Genomic DNA, 23,820 nt, shown 5'->3' with positions numbered 1-23,820 from the left:
AGCCAATTTATGTTTCAACTCATTCTCGCCCAGGAATTAACTTTGCCCTGGTGCAACTATAATGACATTTATTGAACCTCTGCTGCAAAACAGAAGTGGAATGACGACAGACTATCTCCATTGTCACAGTATTTTTAGTTCTCTTACTGATATACACTTAGTATTCAAGGAAAACTGAGAAACTCAGACTCCTTGAAGGTTGTTTATGTTGTTGAACAGTCAAGAAACAAGAAGTTCTATATTACTAATTAATTGGACTTCAGGACGACTGATGAACAGCTTATTACTAATCAAGTTCAAGATTTGCAGAATATAGCTAATCCAATATCTTCTTTTGAAACGAAGATGGACGAAGTCAAGGAGATTGAGAACTCCATTGCTGAATTCAGATGACATAAACAAGAATATGATGAAGAACATGTGAGAGATCAGGTTAGAATACTTCACCATATTAGCAGAGTGAAAAAGGGATATTGTATGCACTTTACTTGGCTTCTTTAGACCAGTTCCACGGGGTTAGCTTGCTACCCTGCTTAAGTAACTGCTTGTTTAGCAGTTTCCCAAGAGGTCATTGAAGTTAATAAAAATTGGCATATAACTAACATTTATAGGGAGGTGATTTGAGTGTGGTGGCAGTTGAAGGCGCAGATAGTGAAAGTTGAAGGCAATCGTGTTAGCTAGAGTAGAGACTGTAGCTCTTTGGACAACAGATGACATCACAGTAGAGAATGGAAGGAGCAGCTACGGGAAAGCGGCGATTTCTGGCGGTGGAGAATAACTCTTTCGACATTGTAAGCAAGGGAAGAAAGCCTGAAGGTCTGCAAATGAGTGAGAGCGCAAAGGGGTTTAGGGTTTTGATTGTGTTATGGAAGGAGGAAGTTGACTGGCTGGTGGAGGTTTTCAAGGAATTCTATTGGGCAAACGATGGGCATTTCTGGGGACGTAACAAAAAAGGAAGAAACCATAAGCTATGGGTAGCGTACGAAGGATAGAGGGGGAAGGTTCCTTGTGCTCACAAAGAAAAAGGGGGAGGGGATATGCCGTATTTTCATCCCAGAAGGGAATGAAGAAGGAGGCTCGTGCAGAATGATGGCAATGGTTGCTGAGGTAATGGGTAAACAGTGGGCACCAAAACACCAAGATAGAGAGTTTGTAGTCATCCAGTGGGAAGATTCTCAAGAAACTATGAAGGAGGGAGAATAAATTTTCTCTATTGTCTGTCGTGTCACACGGAATTCAAGCAAGAAGAGGGAGTTTTGCATAAATTGCGCAAAATGGTGCTGAGATGCCCAATCGAGTAAAGAAGAAAGAACCCGAAGAAGGAACGGATCAGGTGGGTACAAATTTGAATTTTAAAATTCAAAATCATGAGGAGCAAAATGGTAGCAAATAGAGGCATTTTGGACAAATGCAAAATGCGGAGGGGAGTGACCATGTGGATAAAAACTTATGCAATGTTAGACTGTACAGAAGATGGCCCAATAGGAGACAAAATGAGCCTAAGTGGACGATGTGAGCTAATAGCTTCAAAAATAGGTGTTGGGCCAAACATAAATGAATAACAGGAGATTATAGACAAGCACGGAGACAGGCCCAAGTGTTAAGATGGGCATGGAGGGCCAAAACCTTGCATTTGCAGTTGACCCAAAAAGAAGAGGGGTATCCAAGGACAAAGACCATCAAAGAAGATGCTAGGTGCAAAAGGAGGAGAAAAAGATGGTGGCAACAAAGGGCTGCAAGATAGCAGTTAACAGGGGAGAAACCACAGAATCCATGAGGTGCGAAGATCGACGAGGAGAGAAAGAGATGACAGAAGAGATGGCAGCAAAAACAAAGGAGTAGATGCAATTTTGGAGGAGGCGGCGGTTGGGTGTCTGGCGATAGTCCTAGTAGAAGACAGATGGATGGGAGGAAACGGAATGTGAAGAAAGAGATCTGAATCCCGGGAAGAAGAAACCACACGAGGAGGACCGAGACTGAAGATAGGGAGGATGAGATTGTAACTGAAAATTCATACTGGGTGATGCAAAATATTTGAAGGATCAATTGCTTACTTGGGGTATCCTTTAATGGCTTAAAGAAAAAGGCGATATATTTATTAATGGAGATTGAAATGAGACAATAAAAAGGGTAGGGAAAAAGATAGATAGACCATGAAAGGGAAGCAAAAGCAAGGAGTAGAGAGTCCCAGGGAATTAAAAAGACTACAGACCAGTATAAGTTATGATAACGTTAGAAAAAGGAGAAGAAGGGGGAATTGTGATTAGAAACTAGTGCATGTTTAATCAGATAATTTCATGAAATGTTAGGGGGTTGAACAACCATAAGAAACAACAAGTAATTAGAGGATATATGAACTGATGGAAACCAAACATCATTTATCTGCAGGAATCCAAGATAAAGAGTATTCAAGAGAAGATCATCTGAAGTTTGTTGAAAATAAAAGAAATAGGTTGGAGGGATTTGTCAGCTCAAGAAGCATTGGGCGGAATTGCGGTTATTTGGAAAGAGTATACTATCGTTGTGTAGAGTTTATAACGGGAGATTATTCTATGTCATGTCTATTGAAGACCGGAGGAGTGGAGTAAAAAAGGTGTTTACTAGAGTGTATAATAAAGAAGGGATGGAGCAAAGCAGATTATGGAAGGATCTTGAAGACTGCAAACAGAGATAGGGGTACTCATGGATTGTGAGAGGGGCCTTTAACATGGTCCTAAATAGTTATGAGAGAACAAGAGATCATTACTCGAGAAGCTGCTCATGTGAATTCAAGGAGATGTTGAGCAGAATGGATCTTGTGGACCAACCATTCATCGAAGGAAAGTGGACTTGACCAAATCAGACAAATAGGCCGACATATTCTCATATTGTCAAATTTCTAGTATCAGCATCTTTCCAGGCACCAAGCATTTGTCAAAAACTATTGCAAAGGGTCATTTCAGATCACTTTCTTATCTGTCTTGAGTCGGATGGAATTTTGTGGAGACCATGTCCATTCAGGTTTGAAGATAAAGGGTAAAAAATGGATGGTTTTAAGGAAAAGATTGAAGAATGGTGGAAAGGCAATGAGGTTAAGAGCAAGGCAAGCTTTAGAATAGCTCAAAAGCTAAAGGTGTTGAAAGCTGCAATAAAAATCTGGTGCAAAGAAAAGAAAAAGAAGGATAGAATGGAGCCGCATATTTTGTTTCAGGAAATTGAGGCAATTGATGGGAGGGAAGCATATGATGCTATGTTAGCAGAAGATACAACGAGAAGGGAGAGGCTAAAGGTGGAGTTGGCAAAAATTTTGCAATTGGAAAAAAAATTTTGGGGAAAAAAAATCAAGAGCTAGATGGATACAAGAACCGGATAGAAATACCATATTTTTCCATTATATGACGAACTACCACATGAGACATAATTATGTGGAAAGGTTAGAGATTGATGATCAGGTGATTAAACAAAATGAGAGTTTGAGACGAGGTAGGAGAATTTATTAGTAGGTTGGAAAGGAGGGATTCAATTGGAATTCAATTTTAGCAGGTTAGACAATGCGAATCAGGACACAATGGAAAGTGAGTTCACTGAAAATGAGATTTATGAGGGTCTTATGTAGTGTAGAAAAGATAAGGTCCCTGATCCGGATGGTTTCAATATGGACTTCCTTCATAATTTGTGGTATCTGGTAAAAGAAGACATAGTGGAGCTATTCAGATAATTGCATGTGGCAAGTTCATTTGTGAAGACCCTCAATTCTACTTTCTTGGTTTTAATAGCCAAGGTGGAGGAAGTAGTGAATCTAAAGGAGTTTCGACCAATAAATTTGGTGGGATGTATACACAAGCTTATTGCGAAAGTGTTTACCAGGAGAATGGGAAAAGCATTGGGTAGAGTGGTTGGGGAGTGTCAACACACGTTTTTTGGTGGACAACAAATAATGGATATTGCTTTAGTGGCAAATGAGGTTGTGGATGATTGCATTTCAAGAGGGTGGTTTGTCGTCTAACCTTGACATGAAAAAGACTTATAATCATGTCAATTGAGGTTTTATAGACTATATGTTAACAAGGATGGGGTTTGGAACAAAATGGAGGAAGTTGAGCAAAACTTGTATTACTACAGTCTCCTTCGCGACTATGTGAATGGCGGGCCTTCAGCATTCTTCAAAGCTTCGAATGGTATTAAATAAGGGGACCCACTGTCGCCCTTATTGCTTATTATTGTCATGGAAGTCTTGAATAAATTGCTTTTAAGGGCAAAGGACTTGGATTTAATAAGAGAATTAAAGGTGGGGTGGAGGGAAGGGGATGAGGAGGTTTCACACTTATTTTTGGTGAATGATATTCTGGTGTTCTCTCAACCAGATGTGAATTCTCTTCACCTAAGATGTGTTCTATTGTGTTTTCAAGTTGTCTTCGGTTTGAATATTGACCTCATGAAGTCTGAGATGGTTAAATTGAGATATGGTAATTAAATTAACGTTAACAAAAGTATTAAGTTGTAAGGTGGTCGATATTAATTAAATACTCAAGCATGCCTCTCGGTATTATGTACAAACATGCAATTGTTACAAAATTTGCGAGGAAGTTATCAGGGTGGAAGAGAAGTTTGCTACCGAAGGGTGGACGATTGACTCACATCAAGAGCACTTTAACCAATCACCCAGTTTACAACATGCCGCTTGTAACTATGCCAACAAGCATTGCAAGAAATTAAAAGTCATTCAATGCAGGTCCCTTTGGGAAGACTCGGACGAGAAAATGAAGTAGCACTTGGTGGCGTAGGATCTGAAAAGAGACCAATAAGCAAGGGGGGGTTAGGTCTTAGATATATGCTAGAGATGAACAAGGCACTTCAAAGGAAGTGAGTGTAGCAATTTATGAAGGAGATGGATGCTCTTTGGAGGAGGATCATAGGGGCAAAGTATCGCACGATCGAGGTTGGTATTTCAGAGTGTTGGCGAGACCGCATGGTAAAGGGATGTGGAAAAAACTGTATATGGGAAAAGAAAAGTTTTAAGAGAGTGTGCAATGGAGAATTGGCGACAAGAGTAGAATTGATTTTTGGTCGGACTGGTGACTAGACGATGGAGCGTTGAGAGCAAGGTTTCTGCATATTTATGCTACTACTCATATATGTTAAAGAGGCTTTAGGTAATGGTGCATGCAGTAAGGAGTGGCATGTGGAGATATTGCGGAATCTCAACAATTGGAAAATTACTAAATATGAAGGAGTACACTGGAGTCGGTAGCACTAAATAAGGATTATGATCAACCGGTTCGAAAACTCAGTACTTCTGGGCAATTCTTTGTTAGATTCTTTTACATCTTTGACCAAGAAAGAGCCTGGGGAGAGTAGTTTCTCTTACAGATAGACCTGGAAAATGAAGGACCCCTTAGGGCAGTTTTCTTTGCATGGAAAATAAGTAGAGTGCATCTTGCCTATTGATAAGTTAAAAAGGCGGGGAAAGATTATGGTAAACTTGTGCTATTTATGCAAGAGTGCAGAGGAGACATGCAACCACTTGCTTCTTTCGTGTTCATTGTGCATAGTTTGTGGTCAATGGCATATGGGTTGATAGGAGTTAATTGGGTTATGGTTGGTACTATGAAGGAAGAATTATAGGCATGGAAGGGATTGATTAAAAGGAAAAAAATTTTGGGGCTTATTCCACTGGTGATATTTGGGTAGTGTGAAAAGAAAGAAACAAAAGAGTTTCTTTCTTTTCAACCATTGTACTACATGGAAGATCTAGGAGAACTTATGGATATACTCACCAATTTGTTAATAATTTCGTATATGTGTTTGCACCCCTTGGTGTCTATACTTAATGATATTATTTATACTTGTTATTTAAAAAAAAAATGAATGAAAGCTTTCATGTTAATGAGATAAATTTCCAAGCTCACCGCATCTTGGAGTTATTACCCCGCAATGCATTTTGTGGAAGATATCAATCTCAATATAATACTATGTCACTTGAATGTTTAAGAGGAGACTTGTAACAAGAGAAGAAAGTAGTTGGCTACTAAAAGCTAATATTTTTAAAGCTAACTTAAACAAGAAGCATGGTGTTCAAAAACTTGATCAAGAAGATAAATTTTCTCTAAAAGATAGAACTTAAATAATAGGGACGAAAGAGTCTCAAAACTGAGAGGAAGGAATCTAAAACTCTGTTGAAAGTTTATACACCGAAGCAAGAGATCTAGCAGTGCTGAAGAATCCACTGGACTTCTTTAATCTGAATATGTTGTCTGCTTAATATAGGGTGATCCTATCTATTTTGCAAAAATAATAAGTTCAATAAATGATTTTAGGGAGGAGGGGATTGATGAAGAGATGCATTTTCTCATGCCGAGATATATGGATTTTAGTTGATTTACCAAAAAGATGCAATCAATCCATTGGCCATAGGCAGTTCTCATATGGAGGTTGAGGCCAAATGGATCAGTTCAGAAATTTAAAGTGATACTCGTCACAAAGTGCTACAACCAACACCAAGTATAATTAATTTGTCACTTTCTTCTGAGAAGATGATTACCTTGACACTTGTTGCAAGGATTACTACTGCTAGAATCATGAATGCTGTAAAAGCCTCGTATAATCTCTTCATCCATCAAATGGACATTAAAACCACTTTATCCACTTAGTTCCTAGGTGAATCTAAGTTCAAAGCTGCCAACTTAGTCTCTAGAAACCATGATGTGTTTACAAGTGTAAAGTTCCTAAAGGTACCTTTGCCAGTGCACATTTCTTCCTAGATGTCCAATAGAACTTAAATGCAAGATACTTAGTTTAAATCAAGATTGTTGGAAAATGGTTTTATTTAAGTACAACAATCCATCACAAGTTTTGGTATTTTCTAGATGCATGAATCTTGAAGGTCGGTGTACATGTAATAGTGCATGGTGAGAAGGAGGGTGTATATTCTTACTATAGACATGCTCAGATGGAGGGGGAACGTTCTGATTAATAGATGTTTTTTGTGCAAGAAAGAAGAGGAGTCTTGTAACCACATCCTGCTGTGGTTTCCTACTGCCTATAACATTTGGTTTATGGTCTACAATCTCCTGGTGTTAAATTGGGTAGTAGCTGGAAGTGTAAGGGAGGAATTGTGGGCTTGGGATGGGGTGTGTATAAAGAACAAATTGTTGAGGCTAATTCCACTTTCTATATTTTGGGTGGTGTGGAAAGAAAGAAATTTGAGAACTTTTGAGGGTATTGAAAAAGAGTTTAATGCTATTAGAGATAATTAGATTTACTCTTTTGACTCTATGCTTTTCGGTCAGGATATTAAAGGGCTCGAGGATGTTGGAGCTGTTTTTGATATTTTGATAGATTTGTAACCACTTTGTATATAGGTGTACCTACTTGGTGCTTTTGTTAATAACACTATCTTCTTTTATTTCAAAAAAAAATGTAATAGTGCAGACTGATATATCTAGATGCATGTGATTGAAAAGTCATTTGTATTAGTGCATATTGATATCATCTAGATATATTTGATTAAAAAGTCACACATTCATATAATCTGTTGGTGCATGTAGCATTGAAAGGTTACATACATGTGACACTAACTGTCAACACCCATATTCGTGTATTTCATTAACAGCTCCAGGTATATAAATAAAAGGCTTATTACCTATATAGAAGGCTGATTAACAGGAAAATAAGAGACATCCAATCAAATTAAGAAATTTGATACTTAAAATTTTAGACATCTAGTGTTAAAATTAAGAAGTCTTGGTTCCTATTGGTTATTGCAAAACCTTCTGGGGATTGGATCAAAACCAAGCTAAGTTTAATCCAGAGATAGAGCTATTCATTCCCTTGCTCAGTGGAGGCTCTAATTACCTTCAAGAAGCATCCTCGCAACTCTTAGCCAGTTTCACATTGTTTTCATTCTGATTTTCTAACATTAACAAATGGGAAGACAAAGTGCAAAGAGAAGTTTTAACTAATATGTGCAAAATTTGCAACTTGTAAAAGTTCGAGGGAAGTGACATCCTGTAACATAGAAAAACCACTTTTTAAATAACACTGGAACCAAAAAAAAAAATGAACTTCAACAAAAGTGAACATGGAAAAGGCCTAAGGGATGCTGACACGATTGCTGACACGATTAAAGTTCATTGCTGACACGATTAAAGTTTCATCTGGATAAAATCTTCAAGAAGAAAAGATAAATATCTAGTACCAACAACAGCACCAAAGCATCCCACTCGTACAAAAAATGAGATATTATTATATTACAAGACAAAAATTCAATTATCATTATTGAGCTAAAATGTAAAATTTCATTGACATAGCTGATTCTTTTGTACACGGGTTGCACCCACTTGATGCCTATAGTACACATACTTTCCTTTTCAAGAAAACAATAGTTAATTCTTAGAAGTAAACATGCATCATGACAATCCAATAGCAGATTTTATTCCATGATTAATGCTGAATGAAGAGGTACTGAAGCAGGCATTTGATTACGGTTCCAAATGAGTGCTTCGTTAAAGAGATGTTCAAGAACACTACTCTCGATTAAGAAAATCATCAATAATATTGAGGACCAAAAACGCAACTTACAATTGCATCTGCTTCCATTCCAGCCACTCCCATAAGTGAACCACAGAGCACTCCCCCATCACCTTGTAAGCAGCGGAATACTTTACCACTTTCACGAGCAACCATATCTGCTGAATCAAGATTCCCATCCATCGATAGTAGAGACAAGATGTATCTCCGAGCTAATTCTGGCCAAGTAAGTTCGTTAATAGGGAGCATATTGAGCTTAGTTCTTTTAGTAGGAAGAGAAATATCAACATCTTTCTTTCTTCCCCGTCTAGATCTCGGCTCTCCAGGATCAAAATTTGGATCAACAAGGGCAGCAACCTTAAATTGTAGCTCGCGTATCAATACTTGCAGCAGTGAGATGTGAGCCTTTGTCAAAACAACACCGAAGCATCTGTCATTGGTAACAGATGCAACCCTAGTTTCAGCTGCCTCCTTTGTTGCCTCTGTTTCCATTCGTATAAAAGCATGTAGATTTTCATTTGAAACCACCAGAGAAGATCCTTCAGTTGTAGATAAGTTTCGCTTATCCACACCATTACGTTGTAAATTTATGACTTCAGTCCCCTGCATTTCCTTCTCGAATTTATCAAGATTTGAACCATCAAACCATGGATTAATAAGCTCATCTTCGAGTTCCTTAATCGTGAAAGGCTCTTTTACACCCAAAATTTCATGGAAACGGCAGAATAACCCCCATACCTGGGTGGATAAAAAGAAAAAAATGGATCAGTTCTCATGCCGTAGCAAATAAGTTATCATGCATACATTTATGATCAATGCAATGAAGTAGAATGGACATACCTGATGAAAGTCACCAGCAAGCTCAGGAGAAAGCCTCAAACATAAAGGCTTTCCTGGAGGGGGGCAAGAGTCATCCATCAGATGACCATCAACCAACCTGGGTTTTTTACCCTTTCCAAATAGACCATCTGATATTTCCATTCCATTTTCTTCACCTTCTCTTTTAACAATTAGGAGTCCGTTTCCAACTGTGGCAGATGCAGAATAGGAACTCCTGTTCTTCAGAAATTCATACTGTGAACAGGCTGTAGCACCAGGAAGCTGTTCAATCATTTCTTGCACAAAATCTGCATCCAATCCAAATCTATCCTGCTCCAGCCATTTTGACAACAAATTAGCTAGATTGCCAGCCTCATCCTGACCATGGCACTCAGATAGGACTCTGACAGGGGCCTGGGAACAGCAAAATTTCGCTAATGAAGCAAAATTTGATTTGTTCTTTTCATCCATCATATCCCAGTCCACTGACCCAGTTTCTTTTTCTAGATGCTTGCAGAGGAATTTCAGATTACCCTTCTGTTCATAGATTTTAGATAAAACATCAACAAGCTTTCCAGCCATTACTCTCCATGCAGCAGATGGAGAATGGCCTTCCACAGAAATATCGCCTATTTCATCTCTTAACCCCGAAGTACTAGATAAAGGATTTTCAGCATTGCCAATAGCAGGACTGGCTTCATCCTGAAACCTGTTGAATGTCTGAAGACTGTTACTTTCCCCAAGACAAGTCAATATGTCATTTTCCTTAGGAGGACAAGGATCTGAAAGAATTGTGTGGATACTAGCATCAATGTCCCAATCCCAATTATTATAACCAATACAATCAGCTTCCTCATTATTTTGAACAGAAAGATGACCCAAGTCTGCCTGAAAGAGAATAGTTGATCCACTAGGCATGGGAAATGCAGAGCACGGCAACCTTGTGACTCTGAAAAAAGGACCAGATATGCCATCTGACACTTGACATATAAAAAGTGACCCAGTGATCTTATCATGCCAGCAAGATCTATAACCTACTGGATAGATCAGATTGACATCATGATATGAAGGTCTGACATCAACTTGCCCCAAAGAGAGAACAAAGAAATCTTCAAATTGAACAGGAAGTCCATCCTGAAAAAATAATGCATAAGAAAGTCAGGTGCATAGAAGTAGAAATGTAAAGGAAACACAGAATTACAACAATTGGCTAACTCAGTTGGCTTTCATCATGTGAACAAGGAAAAAAACTAAAAGTTAAGAAAGCGAAAAAGAGAATGACTAAATTGTGCGGACACAAGTTGATATTCAAGAACAAAGCACACTTACATTAATACGATCAGATCCTGTGCCTCCATTTCCAACCATACCAGATTCTGTAGCTTTAACCAAATTACCAGGTTTAACAGCACAAGTTCCCATGCTCTGGCCATTAGATGAGAGCTCCTTACAGTTACCACTGATCCAACTTTCTTTGTTTCCAGAAAATCCATTGGCTTGAAACTTGTTTGACTTCCTCTTTTTGGGTAAATGCAACCTCTCCAGCATAGAACCTTCAGTCCTAATTTCAGTTTCGATAGGACCATGGTTAGACATTAACTTGTAACTGTTCAACGACTGTTTTAATTCCACACGCCAGTCCTTCTCCAGTACTCCATGCCTTTCTGAAATTAATTCTCTAAGATCCTGCAAAAATATCTCATTTGGATTCCGAGATGAAAATCTAATAGCTGTATTAGCACCACTTCTAAGCCTTCCCAGCGGAAACCCCAAATTTACGTCCTCAAAACTTCTATCCATAGCATGTGAACTAAATACATCTTCAAAACCCACTTTGACAGAACGTGTCATTACTCCTGAAGCTTTTTGACTGCCAAATCCATTCCCCGCAAAAAGAAAGTTTGAGTAAGTTACTGGGGCACCAAATGCATTGCCACCAAAAGAGTTATCGCCTGGAGTTGGCTTTCTAAAACAAAATAAATGTAAACAGTAACTATATTATAATTATCATTTTTAAAAAAATTTAATCAGATAAGTAATCAAGTAATAAAAGCACGGTAGCATTCAAAAAATAAAATAAAGTCAGATCAACAACATAGCAGTCACTTGTTTAAATAACTAGCAGCACTAGTAGCGGATCCATCAAAACTTTCTACCTCAAAATCATATGGGAAGAGGTACAAGAAAAAGTTGGTGTGGATACATACTTACAAAATAGAAACAAATGCCTTATTCAGTACTTTCATGCTAGTAACGAAATATTGTAGAGGTTACAACAACCGAAAAAGTTACAGGTGTAAAAACCAGATAATTCAAGCTCCCAATGCAACAATCAAGACAATCGTGTCCGTAAAATGTCAAATGCATTGTTTCCCTACAATCCCGGTTACTGAATAAAGATAATTTTGAAGAAACCTAAGTATCAAGATGATTCATAAAAATAGAACTAGGTGCAAAATGTCTAGACAAGAGATGATACAAGAAAGGAAAACAAATAGCCAAAGATGGCTCTCCACTCCAATGGTCTTCTCAAAATAGAGAACAAGAACCATTGCCCACCTTACAATGATGTAAAGAGGAAAAACAGGAGAGGAATTTCCAAGGGCTTGTGTTAGTGATGGTAGAAGTAGGCATGGTGCTTCCAACCATTATGGAGCATACAAACTAACTTTTCATCCTCCTATAACACATTGAAAGAGTTCTAGAAAACACTATAACCATTTAGCCACTAGACCAAGGTTCTTGAAAAAGATTCCAGATACTCAGGCCACCATCCTTTTTGGTTTGCGAATCCCAGGTAACCAGGTGGTCTCCAGAATTATCTCCAATTCCAAACCACAAGAAAACTTTCAAATTTTTCTCATCTCTCTCAGTTATGCCTATCAGTACTTTAAACAAAAGAAAGCAAACAAAGGATAGTGCCAAGGAAGCCTAAAAGTGAGTAACATGATACCCCAAACAGAAAAGAGTGCCTTTCCAGTTCTAGAAACGCTTGGTAATCTTACTTGGCTCTCAACAAAGATGCCAACTGGTTCGCTCTTACTCAAATTAATACTTACTCCAGAAATAACCCCAAACACCTTCTAAAAGACAGATTGTACTAAGAAAACATTTCAATCCTTGAGGCAGGAAGAGGATGATATTATCAAGAACCTGTAAATGGGAAACTTTCTAGGCATCCTCCCCCACAATTAAACCCTGAAAAGCCCCACTTAGTACCCGTAGAAACACATGACTGAAGATATCAACCACTAAAGTGAAAAAAACAGAGAGAAAGACTGTCTCACACATCTCTCACCTTTTGTTTCACGCTCTTTATTAATAATGGTAGAGAACATAGTTGAAGACAAGCCTCCACTAATCTACCTTCTGCAGCATTCTCCAGAACCCTTTATGTCAACTTCCTAAGCATCTAAGAACCTCTAACTTGCCCTGTCATAAGCTTTCTTGAAATGGACCATTTTGTCCTTCCTAGTCACCTCCTCAGCCACCTCATAGTAATAAAATGAACATCAAGCACTTGTCTCCTTGCAACAAAAGCGCTCTCCTAAATAGGGATAGTATCTTCCAACACTTCTTATAACCACAAGGACAGGATTCTGGTTATCATTTTATACACATTACTTACAAGATTAATTGGACCAAAATTAGATTAACAAACGTAGAATTCATTCTTAACCCCATCTTCCGTTCAAATAAAACTCCTGAAAAACCTTTAGTAAATCCCTTTCAGACACTTGTCCCCAGGTCCCAAATAGCCCTTATAATCTCCTCCTCCTCAAAAAAAACAAAAAAAACTAAAACCATCTAGCTCTAGCTTCATCAATTGGAGGCATGCATTTTATGAAACAAAATCCAGTTAGACAAAATTAAAGCTTACCAGGGAAAAGAACGACTAAAAATAGCTAACTAAATCATGACAAGGGAACACAGCAAATACGGACCTTTGAAAGAATTCCTGCTCTGGTTACACAGTTTTACTAAACAAATTACCAACTTTCAAAACAAGATAAAAGTGCAGTAAACTGAAAGCTAAAAGTTCTTTTAGTTTGACATGGTTATTTAATAAATAAAAAAACTCGATATGGCTGCAAACAAGGGAATTGACCTTCGAGTTTACAAATGGTTATTTACGTTTTAGGATAAATTATAAGCTCAGTATATGATAGATGGGTGTGAACGTGGATCGTGTTTGAATCCAAACACTCAGACATGGCTATTTAAAGGGACTCAGACATTTCAGGAATATCTATTGCTAAACATATCGAGAAAAGGCCACTTATGGATACATATGCCCCTATGAGAAAAAATATTAAAGAAAGAGTGTCATGATTCTCATCAAGAGTAAATTCTTTTTGACAAAATGTACAACAATCCCATATTCTATGAGCTTTATGATAAACTAACCCAAATTCTTTGAAAACTTTCTACATAAGTATTAGCCAATAGACACATCAATTTTTTTTAAATAAGTCTTCTACTAGTAATATTCCTTATCATTTTGGAAAAGGGAAAAGCGATGAGCAGCAATACTGCATGCTTCAGGTTTGCAAGATAGTACATAGACTTCATGAGTTGTTCAGGGAAATTAGTAATTCTCCTGGACATTTAGGAAAAGAAGATGAGATCAGAAAAAAGAAGGAACAACACAGCTGCAATCTCTGCCACTTCCAAGCAAACTGATTCTCACCAAAAATGACTATCATGGCCTGCTCTTTAAAGACATATGCATCTGGTGTTTCATTGAGCTGGGCGAAAAAGGCAAAGTAATTAATCACCTGCTTCATCGTTGCTCCTCAACAATACCACCCAATAGGATAATCAAAGAGAAAAGATGAATTCTCAGTTGGAGGAGTATCTTGAGCATTACACCAGAAAATGGTACAAGCATTAAATGGTCCTGTTAGGCACAGATATATCCATCTGAGTCTTTTTAAGTTGCCCATTGACAGCTATGATAAATTTAAAAGCAGATAAATAACATCAAAATTCAAAATGATCCTTGATAAGAAACCTCCGTACAGAAGAAGCTGCTTTCTATCTTAGGCTAAAAAAAGCAGCCAGAGGTACATGGCAGATTTAGCAAATCTTTATCAAGCAATCTTTAAGAAGAGAACCTAGTAAATGCAATTTGGATGGGACCAAAATGCAACTAAATACAGTTCACAAACATCATTTCTGGGACCAAAATCACAAACATCTTTTTTTCATTTTTGAGGATCAATTCAAAAACATTTTAAGCCATAGAAAAGATACTAAATCACAATATGCAAGAAATGGTGAGACCTGGAAAGTAGATTACGAATTTACATGTTAGAGGGACATGACAATTGGTGGGTAAAAACCACTCCAAAAATGACAAGCGCAAGAGCTATAAATAGAAAAGGCTGATTCTTCAGATGGTCTTAAAAGTTCTCTGTCAACCTTTTAGTTGGTATGCTCATGCGCAGAACCTCTAGGCCAAGCAGTGCCCATGGCAGGAACCATGCCCATAAAAACGAGGGGGTATACACAGAGTAGCAAAAGAACTAAAGCCATGAAATACAAGCTAGTCAAGTTACTCACTCGGCCCAAATTTTAACCCCCAAACACCCACATAAAGGAAGGTTACAATTGGTGAAGAAAGTGGGAAAAAATGAAGTTCAATATAACCAATATGATACATCCTGGCTAAAATGAAATAGGATATGAAACAACCCAATCCTAGTTTGACAGGAGAAAAACCTAACAATCAGGAAAAAGCAGCAGTTTATATGGTCTTTTACCACAGAAGAAACAAGAAGGTGAGATCTAGAAATGCCATGGCTTCAAACTAAACAATAAAGTGACCAATGTTTAATGCTTCGTGGGCGAATACATTACAGCTATATCCATAATGCTCTTTGGTAGCAAAATCTTGTCTAATAATATCACATGTGCTCTCTAAGATTACCCTTCATCAGTCACTTGATTAGCTGGTTCATTGTCTTAGAATAATTTGGATACTTACATTGTCTGAGATGCACCGATATCATTGCAGTTTCTAAAAGAAGAACAAATCCTACAAATATTGGACACAGGCTAGACTCCAACAACTTAGTATCAATTAGCCAATAAAGGAACTGCTCGTCTACAAAATTGCACTAGCACCAAGAATAAGAAGCTTCAGTACCAAAATGACCACAACTTGAGCCCACTGACTTCTTTCCACATACAAACAACATTCCTATTATGTGGCGTCCTGCATTCATTTGCTTGTGGCCAAGCCTAAAATATATTTAACCTTCATATCCCTGTAACACAGACGTAAATGATTTTGTACTTACAGCTTCTACTCGTAATAAAATTCTATCTACTGCTCAGCCTGAACTTACAACACAAAGACACACCCCAGATACATGAAACTTGAACAAGATAAGTCAGAAGCTAATATACTGAACAGTTAAACAACACCACCTCAGTGCAACCCCAAAGACAAACAGAGAAAAACCAAAGGTTCCATGTGCTGCATAAAAATATTTCTAAGCTACATTTCCTGAAGTTGCATGTATTTTACATATAACAATATGGTAGTTAATAACAAAAAAATATATATTGAAAATAATGATGGATTTCGGAAATTATGTTTTTAGTATTTTTCAGAACTTTGTTATTTGTAGAAATTACTCGTAAACACACGAACCCATGCTTTTACCAGCAAATATATGTCTAAGTACGTATCAATATAGAAAATATTTTCATGTTTCTTCAAGTTCCCGCGTGCAGTAGAAGTAACATTTTCATATGTTAACTTTCACTAATCTCTCTGGACGCATGGCAACTAAAACTCACTTATATTCAGATTCATGAATGTATCAGCAGTGCAACTTACTCCATAAACCCCAGCTCACTGCTAGAATAAAGGGAAAACGTCCTACCTCAACTCCTGCACCTCCTCGGTCCCGTCGCCATCTCCGTCACTAGGCGGCGACGCATTGATATCCAATATCCGCTTGGACTTAACCCCTAATGGCCACCTCTTGCTCCTTACACCTCCGCTGACGCACTCTCCGCAGACCCACTCCGCCATACTCGACATCTGCAGCGCAGCGATCCCGGCGCAGGCCACGTGGAACCCCCGCTCGCACCCGTCGCAAACCACGACAAGCTCCCTCGCCTCGGGGCGCCTGCATGCGCCGCACTCCGCCGCCCTGCCCTTGCCCGGCACCACCGCTGGAGCTCCGGGCGCGGGGTCCGGGTTGTCGTGGAAGGCTCTCACGATGTCTATCGAATCGGGCTCGGGTTCGGGCTCGGGTAGGGTTTCGGAGAAGCAACAAGAAGAGGTAGGTATCTCATTGAGATCGATGCCGAGAGGTGAACGCGTATCAGCCTTCGACTCTCTGAGTCTCTCGTCTGTCAAATTAGTGAGTTCCATTATCCGAGTCGCTCCCTTGAGTTAAGCATTGTTCAAAATAGATGGATCGGAAGATAAAATTCTAAGAGCAAAAATGTTTTCTTGAACAATCTTTTTTCTGTGCTCTCTCTGTCGTAGGTGTTTTCCGCTTCTGTCTTGTGTTTTTTTTTTTGTGTTTGGTTGAGAAGAAAGAAAGAGTTGGAGAGAAAGATGCGACCGGCAGAGTACCCGAATTGCAGGACCTGACCGGAATAAATCGGATCGAGGAAAATCGGGGTGAGGTGGTGGGTATACGCTACTCCCATACTCGCCCTGTTTGAACGACACGTGGCAATGTGGACCAAGACCAACACTGTGTTGTTTCTTTGGTTTTTTTATTGTTTTTGGTGGGTGCCTCCAAGTAATATACAAAATCTTCTCTAACCCGAAAGCTAGCCAATGCCGTTGGTGAAAGTCAAATAGTTGGATTCCTAGTTTTAATTTTCTATTATTGTACTTTGTTTCACATGTGATTTTATATTTTACTATTTTGAGGTATGTTAGGAGCATTATTATGGCAAGGGTAAAATATGTAGAAATATTACATCTTTAGGTGAAGATAAATTTTGTTAATTGTAATTGTAGTTTGGTCTATTTGTAATCATTATAGTTTTGTATGATCCTTTACCGGATTGTCTCACTTTTTTTTTCTTGTGAAATTTATGTTTTATACACGGTATCTCTTCAATTACTAATTTTATTTTATTTTCACATTTTAAAAATATAAATAAGTTATATAAATATTTTTAATTTAATTTTTATTCAAAATATCTTTTTATTTTAAAATAGTTATATCAACATTTTTTAATAATTTCAAGTAAATGATATCATTCTAATATGAATAAAAATAAAAATAAAAACAAATTTTTCATTTTTTAAATACACATCTTGTTTTGTCAAAAAAAAAATATACATATTCATAAATTTCGGTTTTAAAAAACATGACCCTATTGTTTTCTCCCATCATAATTTTTTTTTTATTTCTTAACACACCACCTTTATATTTTGTTCTATATTTTCAATCATAATGATCAAATAATTATTAACCAAAAAATCTTTTTTTACATATCATATCAAAAGCTCATTCATGATTTTAAAGGAATTGTCTTTAAAATATGATGGTACTAAAATGTTAAGCAATATATTATGGAAAAATTAACTAGACAAAAAAAACACTCAAGTTTAGGTTGTTTGATTTTTTCTGACATGTGGGTTTAATGTGAACCAAGTATGCGTATCAGGCTATCAATTTAATGGGTTCATTTAAAAGTAATCAAATATGGTTAATAGTACTTGGTCTTTATGCATCAGGTTTAAGTATAGGAGTATAATGTGCAGATACTATTTTTATAATATTCTCATTTTATGATGGGCGAAATGAGAATTGTAAAAGTTTGACGATATAAAATGCGGTTATGGTCCCAGAATCACAAACTTATCATTTTATTTTTCTAAAATTCCGTTACCAGAAAAAATTAGTTTTTAGACATCATGTTGATTCGAAAGATTCTACTGCCAGATGCGAATAATTCTTCTGTGATGGATTCAGGTACGTTTCCAGTTATATTTATCATTAATTCAGTATGAGTTAGTATGTTTACTTTTTTTACGAATCTACAGATTTGAAAAGTATTTTTATTCCAACATAGGCACAATGTATCTTATAAATCTAAAAAAGCACATGAATCAAAGAGCCAATAGTGATTCCCATGGCTTAATTTTAAACTTTACCCATTAACGCACATGCTGATAGCCACACACCCTTGCTTATTAAGTGTTTGTTCTCATATAAAGTCATTAAACTAGTATTAACTCATATGTAGTAATTTAAAGTCTTAAACAAACTTTCTTTTATAAAACAATGATTAAAGACAAAAGAATATAAAAAAGATGACACAATAAGGTATCCTCTAATAAAAAAAATACAAAAAGACATAGAAAACTTTGAAACAAAATAGAGATATAATATCATACAGTATTGTTAACTTTATCAAGTAGATAAAAACATCATTTTAAAAAATCCTAAACTTTCACCCAAAGTAAAGAAAAAAAAATTATTCTAAGATGTCTTTGACAAAGATGTTTGGAACTTCTAGTATTGTTTTCCAACATATGACTTAGGACCTAGCAAAGATAGCGTCTAATAAACACCTTAGTCTCCTTAGTCTTCTATATTTCTCCAAATATAATGAAGATAAAATCTTTAAGAGTGTAGGGAATCCACTCATTTAACCTTAATCAAAGAAAACAATCTACTCAACAATATCCTTAACTTAGAAATATAGAAAAAAAAATGTATGATTGCTCTCTAAAATTTGATAATTTATCAATTAAAAGTATCTAAATTTTAGTTTATTATGTGAAAATCAAGCCTATATGTCTAGAAAGTGCTTACAATAATAAAAATATATATGAATTTTTGGCACATAGAGCATGTAAAGCAAAAGAATCATAATGATGATACATCAGTCAGCCATTTTGTGAGACAAAAACATAATTCCATAATAAAAGAGAGTTTAAACATTTAAAAATAGGTCATCTTAAGGTAGAATGCTTTTATGATATAGGAAAAACTCAATTTTAGGTTGGAAAACTCAAAGAAGAGAAAAGATGATCAAGTGGCACTCTTATGAAGCTATTGTTTCACTAATAGAAGACCACTAGTGCACCCACTATTAATAGTAGTGTACATGACAAATCAATCACATAAATATGAATAGATCAATACTTTTGCAATAATACTTCAAATGTACATTTAATTCAAAGTTTCATGATGATAAAAAAAAATTATCATAAGTTGCTTTTAAAAAAAAAATTGATGTCCAATCAATCATGCAATATTAATGTGATTGTGATGAGATTAAAATAATTAAACACGTTAGTTTTAAGCTTAACTCATAAAAACTATGTTCATTAAAAAAAATGAATTATTGACTTTAAAGTGACTGTAAACATGAAACATTGACTTTAAAATGATGAATGTTTAATGGACCATGCAATGCTAATTTGATTATAATGAGATCATAATCGTATATGACATTAAATTTAAACATAACGTATAAATATCTCTAAACATAAAGAAAAAATGTAAATAAACATTATCGCATCTAAACAAGTTAATATTTTTTTTGTTATTTAATATAATGTTTAATCTTATCAAACACTAGTGTAGCAACATTTTGGCAACTTTTGTATATGTTTGTTACTATAATAATTTCACTATATTGATTCGAGCTTAGATTCTTATATGGAGTTTTTACTATGTGCCAACAAAAATACAATGATAATAGCAGTGTAGTATTATTCATTAGATTACTTCTACTATAGTCGGTGTATGCATCATAAATCATACTTAATGCTAAGATATTATGATTTCTTTATGAGTCTTAACGAATTACTAGTTACTGGGTACGGCCTATATTAGTTATAATCATGTTTGTCATAGTTAAGATATATCATTTTTTACCAAACTAGTTATTACGTATGACCTAAACTATATGTAGCCATGTTTGTAATAGTTAAGGATCACTACATCAAAAAAAGACCTTTTTGAACGATTTTTTGACATTTCATGGTAGTTATTAGTACCATTAAAGTATGTCATGGTGCAAAGACAACTGTTACAAAATCGATGCAGAATAAAGTTTCAGAAAAAGTTTATGCAACAAGTTGATTTTTCCTACAAATTTTACCTTTTTCTTAATGGAAGAAAAAAGTTTTTGTGAAAGGTCCTGCCACATAGTGACTTATATTTACCAAGAACAACCATAAAATATCATGCAAACCTTTATAGATTTGCTACAATTTTGTGAGCCACAAAATATACAACAAATTCTCAAATATATTTTCATATTTTTATTTATTTCAACATCAAAATATAATATTAAAAATATAATTCTACATTGTTCATGTAATGAAATATATCCTTTGCTACCATAAAATTCATTTCAGTCCACAAAAAATATAAATAAAATTATTCACGAAAATATCCATCTAATTACCATAAAAAAATATTTGTAATCATGTCATATTAATAACATCCTTTAAATAACTTGCACACACATCACTTGGTAATTTACATCTATCCTCTGATGATGGATTATGACTTGCATTTAATGAAACATGTATATTTTAATCACCATCATCTTAACCTATAAATAAATAAAAAATATAAATATCACTACTACAATTATTAAGAATCTAATACAAAAATATAATGTATAATAAATTATAAAATTTAATCTAACTAAAATATATCTAATTTTGACATAGTTGAACTAAGATATAATTAAAATTGTATCTCCATAATAAAACCATATAGTATATATAGTAATAAATCCTTCACAAATAAGTCTGCCCTTATATCTTCAAATGTATGTTAATATTGATTAACATACTTGTTACATGGAAATAATATATTTCCATCATATGAAGATCTTTCAAAAACAAGTTCAATGAATCTATTAACGCCTTAATAGTACTCTTTTATTACTATGGACTTTTTCATCCAGCTTTTATCCATCTTGTAGTGTATCTATAATTTCTTGGAGAAAGAAATCAACTACTAAGTTAATATGCAATTTTTGATAACTAACACTTCAAGTATATGTACTAAATTCAATTATAATACTCCATTGACTAAAGCATAATTTAAAACTGCATTTTTTGAAAATTTCATTTTATATACATATGTGATTCACAATGATTATGTAATTCTCAATTATTATGTAGTGAATGACATTTATGTTGTTAATTACATTGAAAATATTTAAAAATTTAATTCAAAAATTTACTAAGTGTACAACTAAATGAATGAAAATCTTATCACAAGATGATACAAACAAAATTAAAGCAATACTTAAGAAATAACTTATATCTAGCATAAGGTTGATAAATGGAAGAACCTATGTATTATAAACTACTTAAGAAGTAATTTATGCCTAGTGTTTTGCCTAAATAGGATATATATAACTATTGAAATTTACTATTTTGTTTATTTACTAGAGGATAATAAACCATGTTATATGACTTGCCCATATATGATACTAAATACTAAGTAAACCTACTAAAAATTGTATTAAAATCTATTGTTAGTTGCATGAAATTACATAATTACAAGATCTTTATTTCAACTCTAAGCCCATGCCATTAACATTTCTATTGACGTTGCTAAGTTTCTAGTTTTTGGACTATATATAGTTATGGTTCGAGAAGTCAAGCCTACACCTTTCAAAACCTAATACGTCGATAATTTATGTAGAAGTACCTTATTTACATGTTTAAATACATACAATTCAAGTAAATATATTGCATTTTATCAAATTCTCGTTACTTTATTATTTAATTAGAAATTCATATACGGAATTTCTAAAGAAGGGAGTTTAATTGAATATACCGCCATAACTTTCTTAAGAAACTTTATAAACAATCACATGTCCCACTTTCCCCCTAAAATTTCATCATTATCTATTTAAATGTAGCTCTAAGGTCCAATTAACATAAGGTTAAAAAAGATGTCAATTATACTAAATAAATTAAAGCGAACAAATATAACAAAGAACGTGTAATATGTATATACATATATATAAATAACATAAGGTTAAAAAAATCAATTATAGTCAATAAATTACAACATATATATATAAAAGTATACATACATATATAAGTGCAAGTATTGGTTTATACATTGGTTCAAAACATCCCCTTTTGGATTAAATGGTCCAAGCTTTTCTTCATCATTAATCTATATTTGAACAAAAGTTTAGAAGACTTGTTTGATTTTCTTGGCTCTTGATATTGTGATAGGTCCAATAAGCATCATGATGCTATCCCATGTGGCCCAAGTCCATTATTTGTTGTGTCCAGCACTTGTGTGTCTCCTTGTGGGCGTTATATATGGCCCAAAATACCTTAGTCTCTATTTAGACAATGTATGTCACATTGATCTCCATTTAGACAACCCATGACACCTTGATCTCCATTTGAACAACCCATATTGTGACCTCCTAAGCTTAAATAGTCCACGTTGTGACCTATTAGGCTTGAATGGTCCAAGTTGTAACCTCCTAAACTTGAATGGTCCAAGCTGTAATGGATTAGGTCTGCCTTGATTTACATCATTCTACCATTCATCGAAAAGATTTTTTTTGAATCAGAAACTACATTAAAAGAAGAAAGATAAAAAACATTAAAAGTGACACATATGACATATTCACGAGGTAAATTTATCTTGTAGGCATTGTTATTGATGTGTTCCAAGACTTGAAAATGACCATCACCTATAGGATCTAATTTGATTTCCTTTATTTATAAAACTTTTTCTTCCTCATATGAACCCAAACCCAGTCACTAGGTTGAAACACAACTTGTTTCTTTCTTTTGTTGGCATTGCAGGCATAAAATTTATATTTCTTTTCAAGGTGTTGTCATGTCTTCTCATGTATGTCCTTAAATAAATATGTTATCTTATGTCTATCTATATTAGTAATCTCACATAATTGTAAAGGTGTCAGATCAAGAGGAATTAATGAATTAAAACCATATTCAAATTTAAAAGGGGAAAAACTAGTTGAAGAAAAAAATACTATAACTATAAGCAAATTCAATTAAATGGCAAACAATCTTCCCAAGTTTTTAAATTACTACTAATAACAACATACAAAAGATATCCTAACATTCTATTAACTACTCTAGTTTGACTATCAGTTTGTAGGTGGCAAGTAGTAGGAAATAATTGTTTAATACCAAGATTATTTCATAAAACACGCCAAAAGTGACTTAAAAACTTAACATTTATATCACTTACAATTGTTTTATGAATGTCATATAGATGAATAACATCACTAAAGAATAGTTTGGTAATATATATTACATCATTTATTTTATGTGTCATTCTATTGAATCAATATATGAAAGTTATCACTTCCTTTTCTAGTCCTAAGCAATTCTAAAACAAAATTAATTTATATGACAATCTATAATGCATTAAGAATATGTAAAAGAATGTATAAGTCATGAGGTAAAGACCTAGACTTGCCTTGCCTACATGCAATGCATTTATCACATTTTTCCCACCTTCTTTA

At 35.0% G+C, this 23,820-nt stretch overlaps 1 protein-coding gene across 5 annotated transcripts in view; it reads right to left on the bottom strand.

Moving 5' to 3' along the window:
* MBD9 (methyl-CPG-binding domain 9) overlaps positions 1-17,045 on the bottom strand; it is a 39,981-nt gene extending 22,936 nt beyond the window's left edge. The window contains exons 1-4 of one of the 5 annotated variants that reach the window (XM_088220281.1): positions 16,224-17,045; positions 10,657-11,293; positions 9,349-10,461; positions 8,560-9,246 (exon numbers count right to left, since the gene is read on the bottom strand). In XM_088220281.1, the coding sequence (XP_088076407.1) occupies positions 8,560-9,246; positions 9,349-10,461; positions 10,657-11,293; positions 16,224-16,720 (2,934 nt within the window). In that variant the 5' untranslated portion in view covers positions 16,721-17,045. Of the gene's footprint in view, positions 1-8,559; positions 9,247-9,348; positions 10,462-10,656; positions 11,294-14,105; positions 14,197-16,177 lie in introns of those variants that run through there. The other 4 variants (XM_088220273.1, XM_022031361.2, XM_088220283.1 and 1 more) reach the window with 4 other exon arrangements.
* Between the last annotated feature and the right edge of the window lie 6,775 nt (positions 17,046-23,820).

Source organism: Carica papaya, chromosome 1 (genome assembly GCF_054855325.1).
Source record: "Carica papaya isolate Zhongbai chromosome 1, ASM5485532v1, whole genome shotgun sequence".
NCBI lineage: Eukaryota > Viridiplantae > Streptophyta > Magnoliopsida > Brassicales > Caricaceae > Carica > Carica papaya.
The sequence above is the reverse complement of the archived record's forward strand: the minus strand, read 5'-3'. Positions and strand labels throughout refer to the sequence as shown.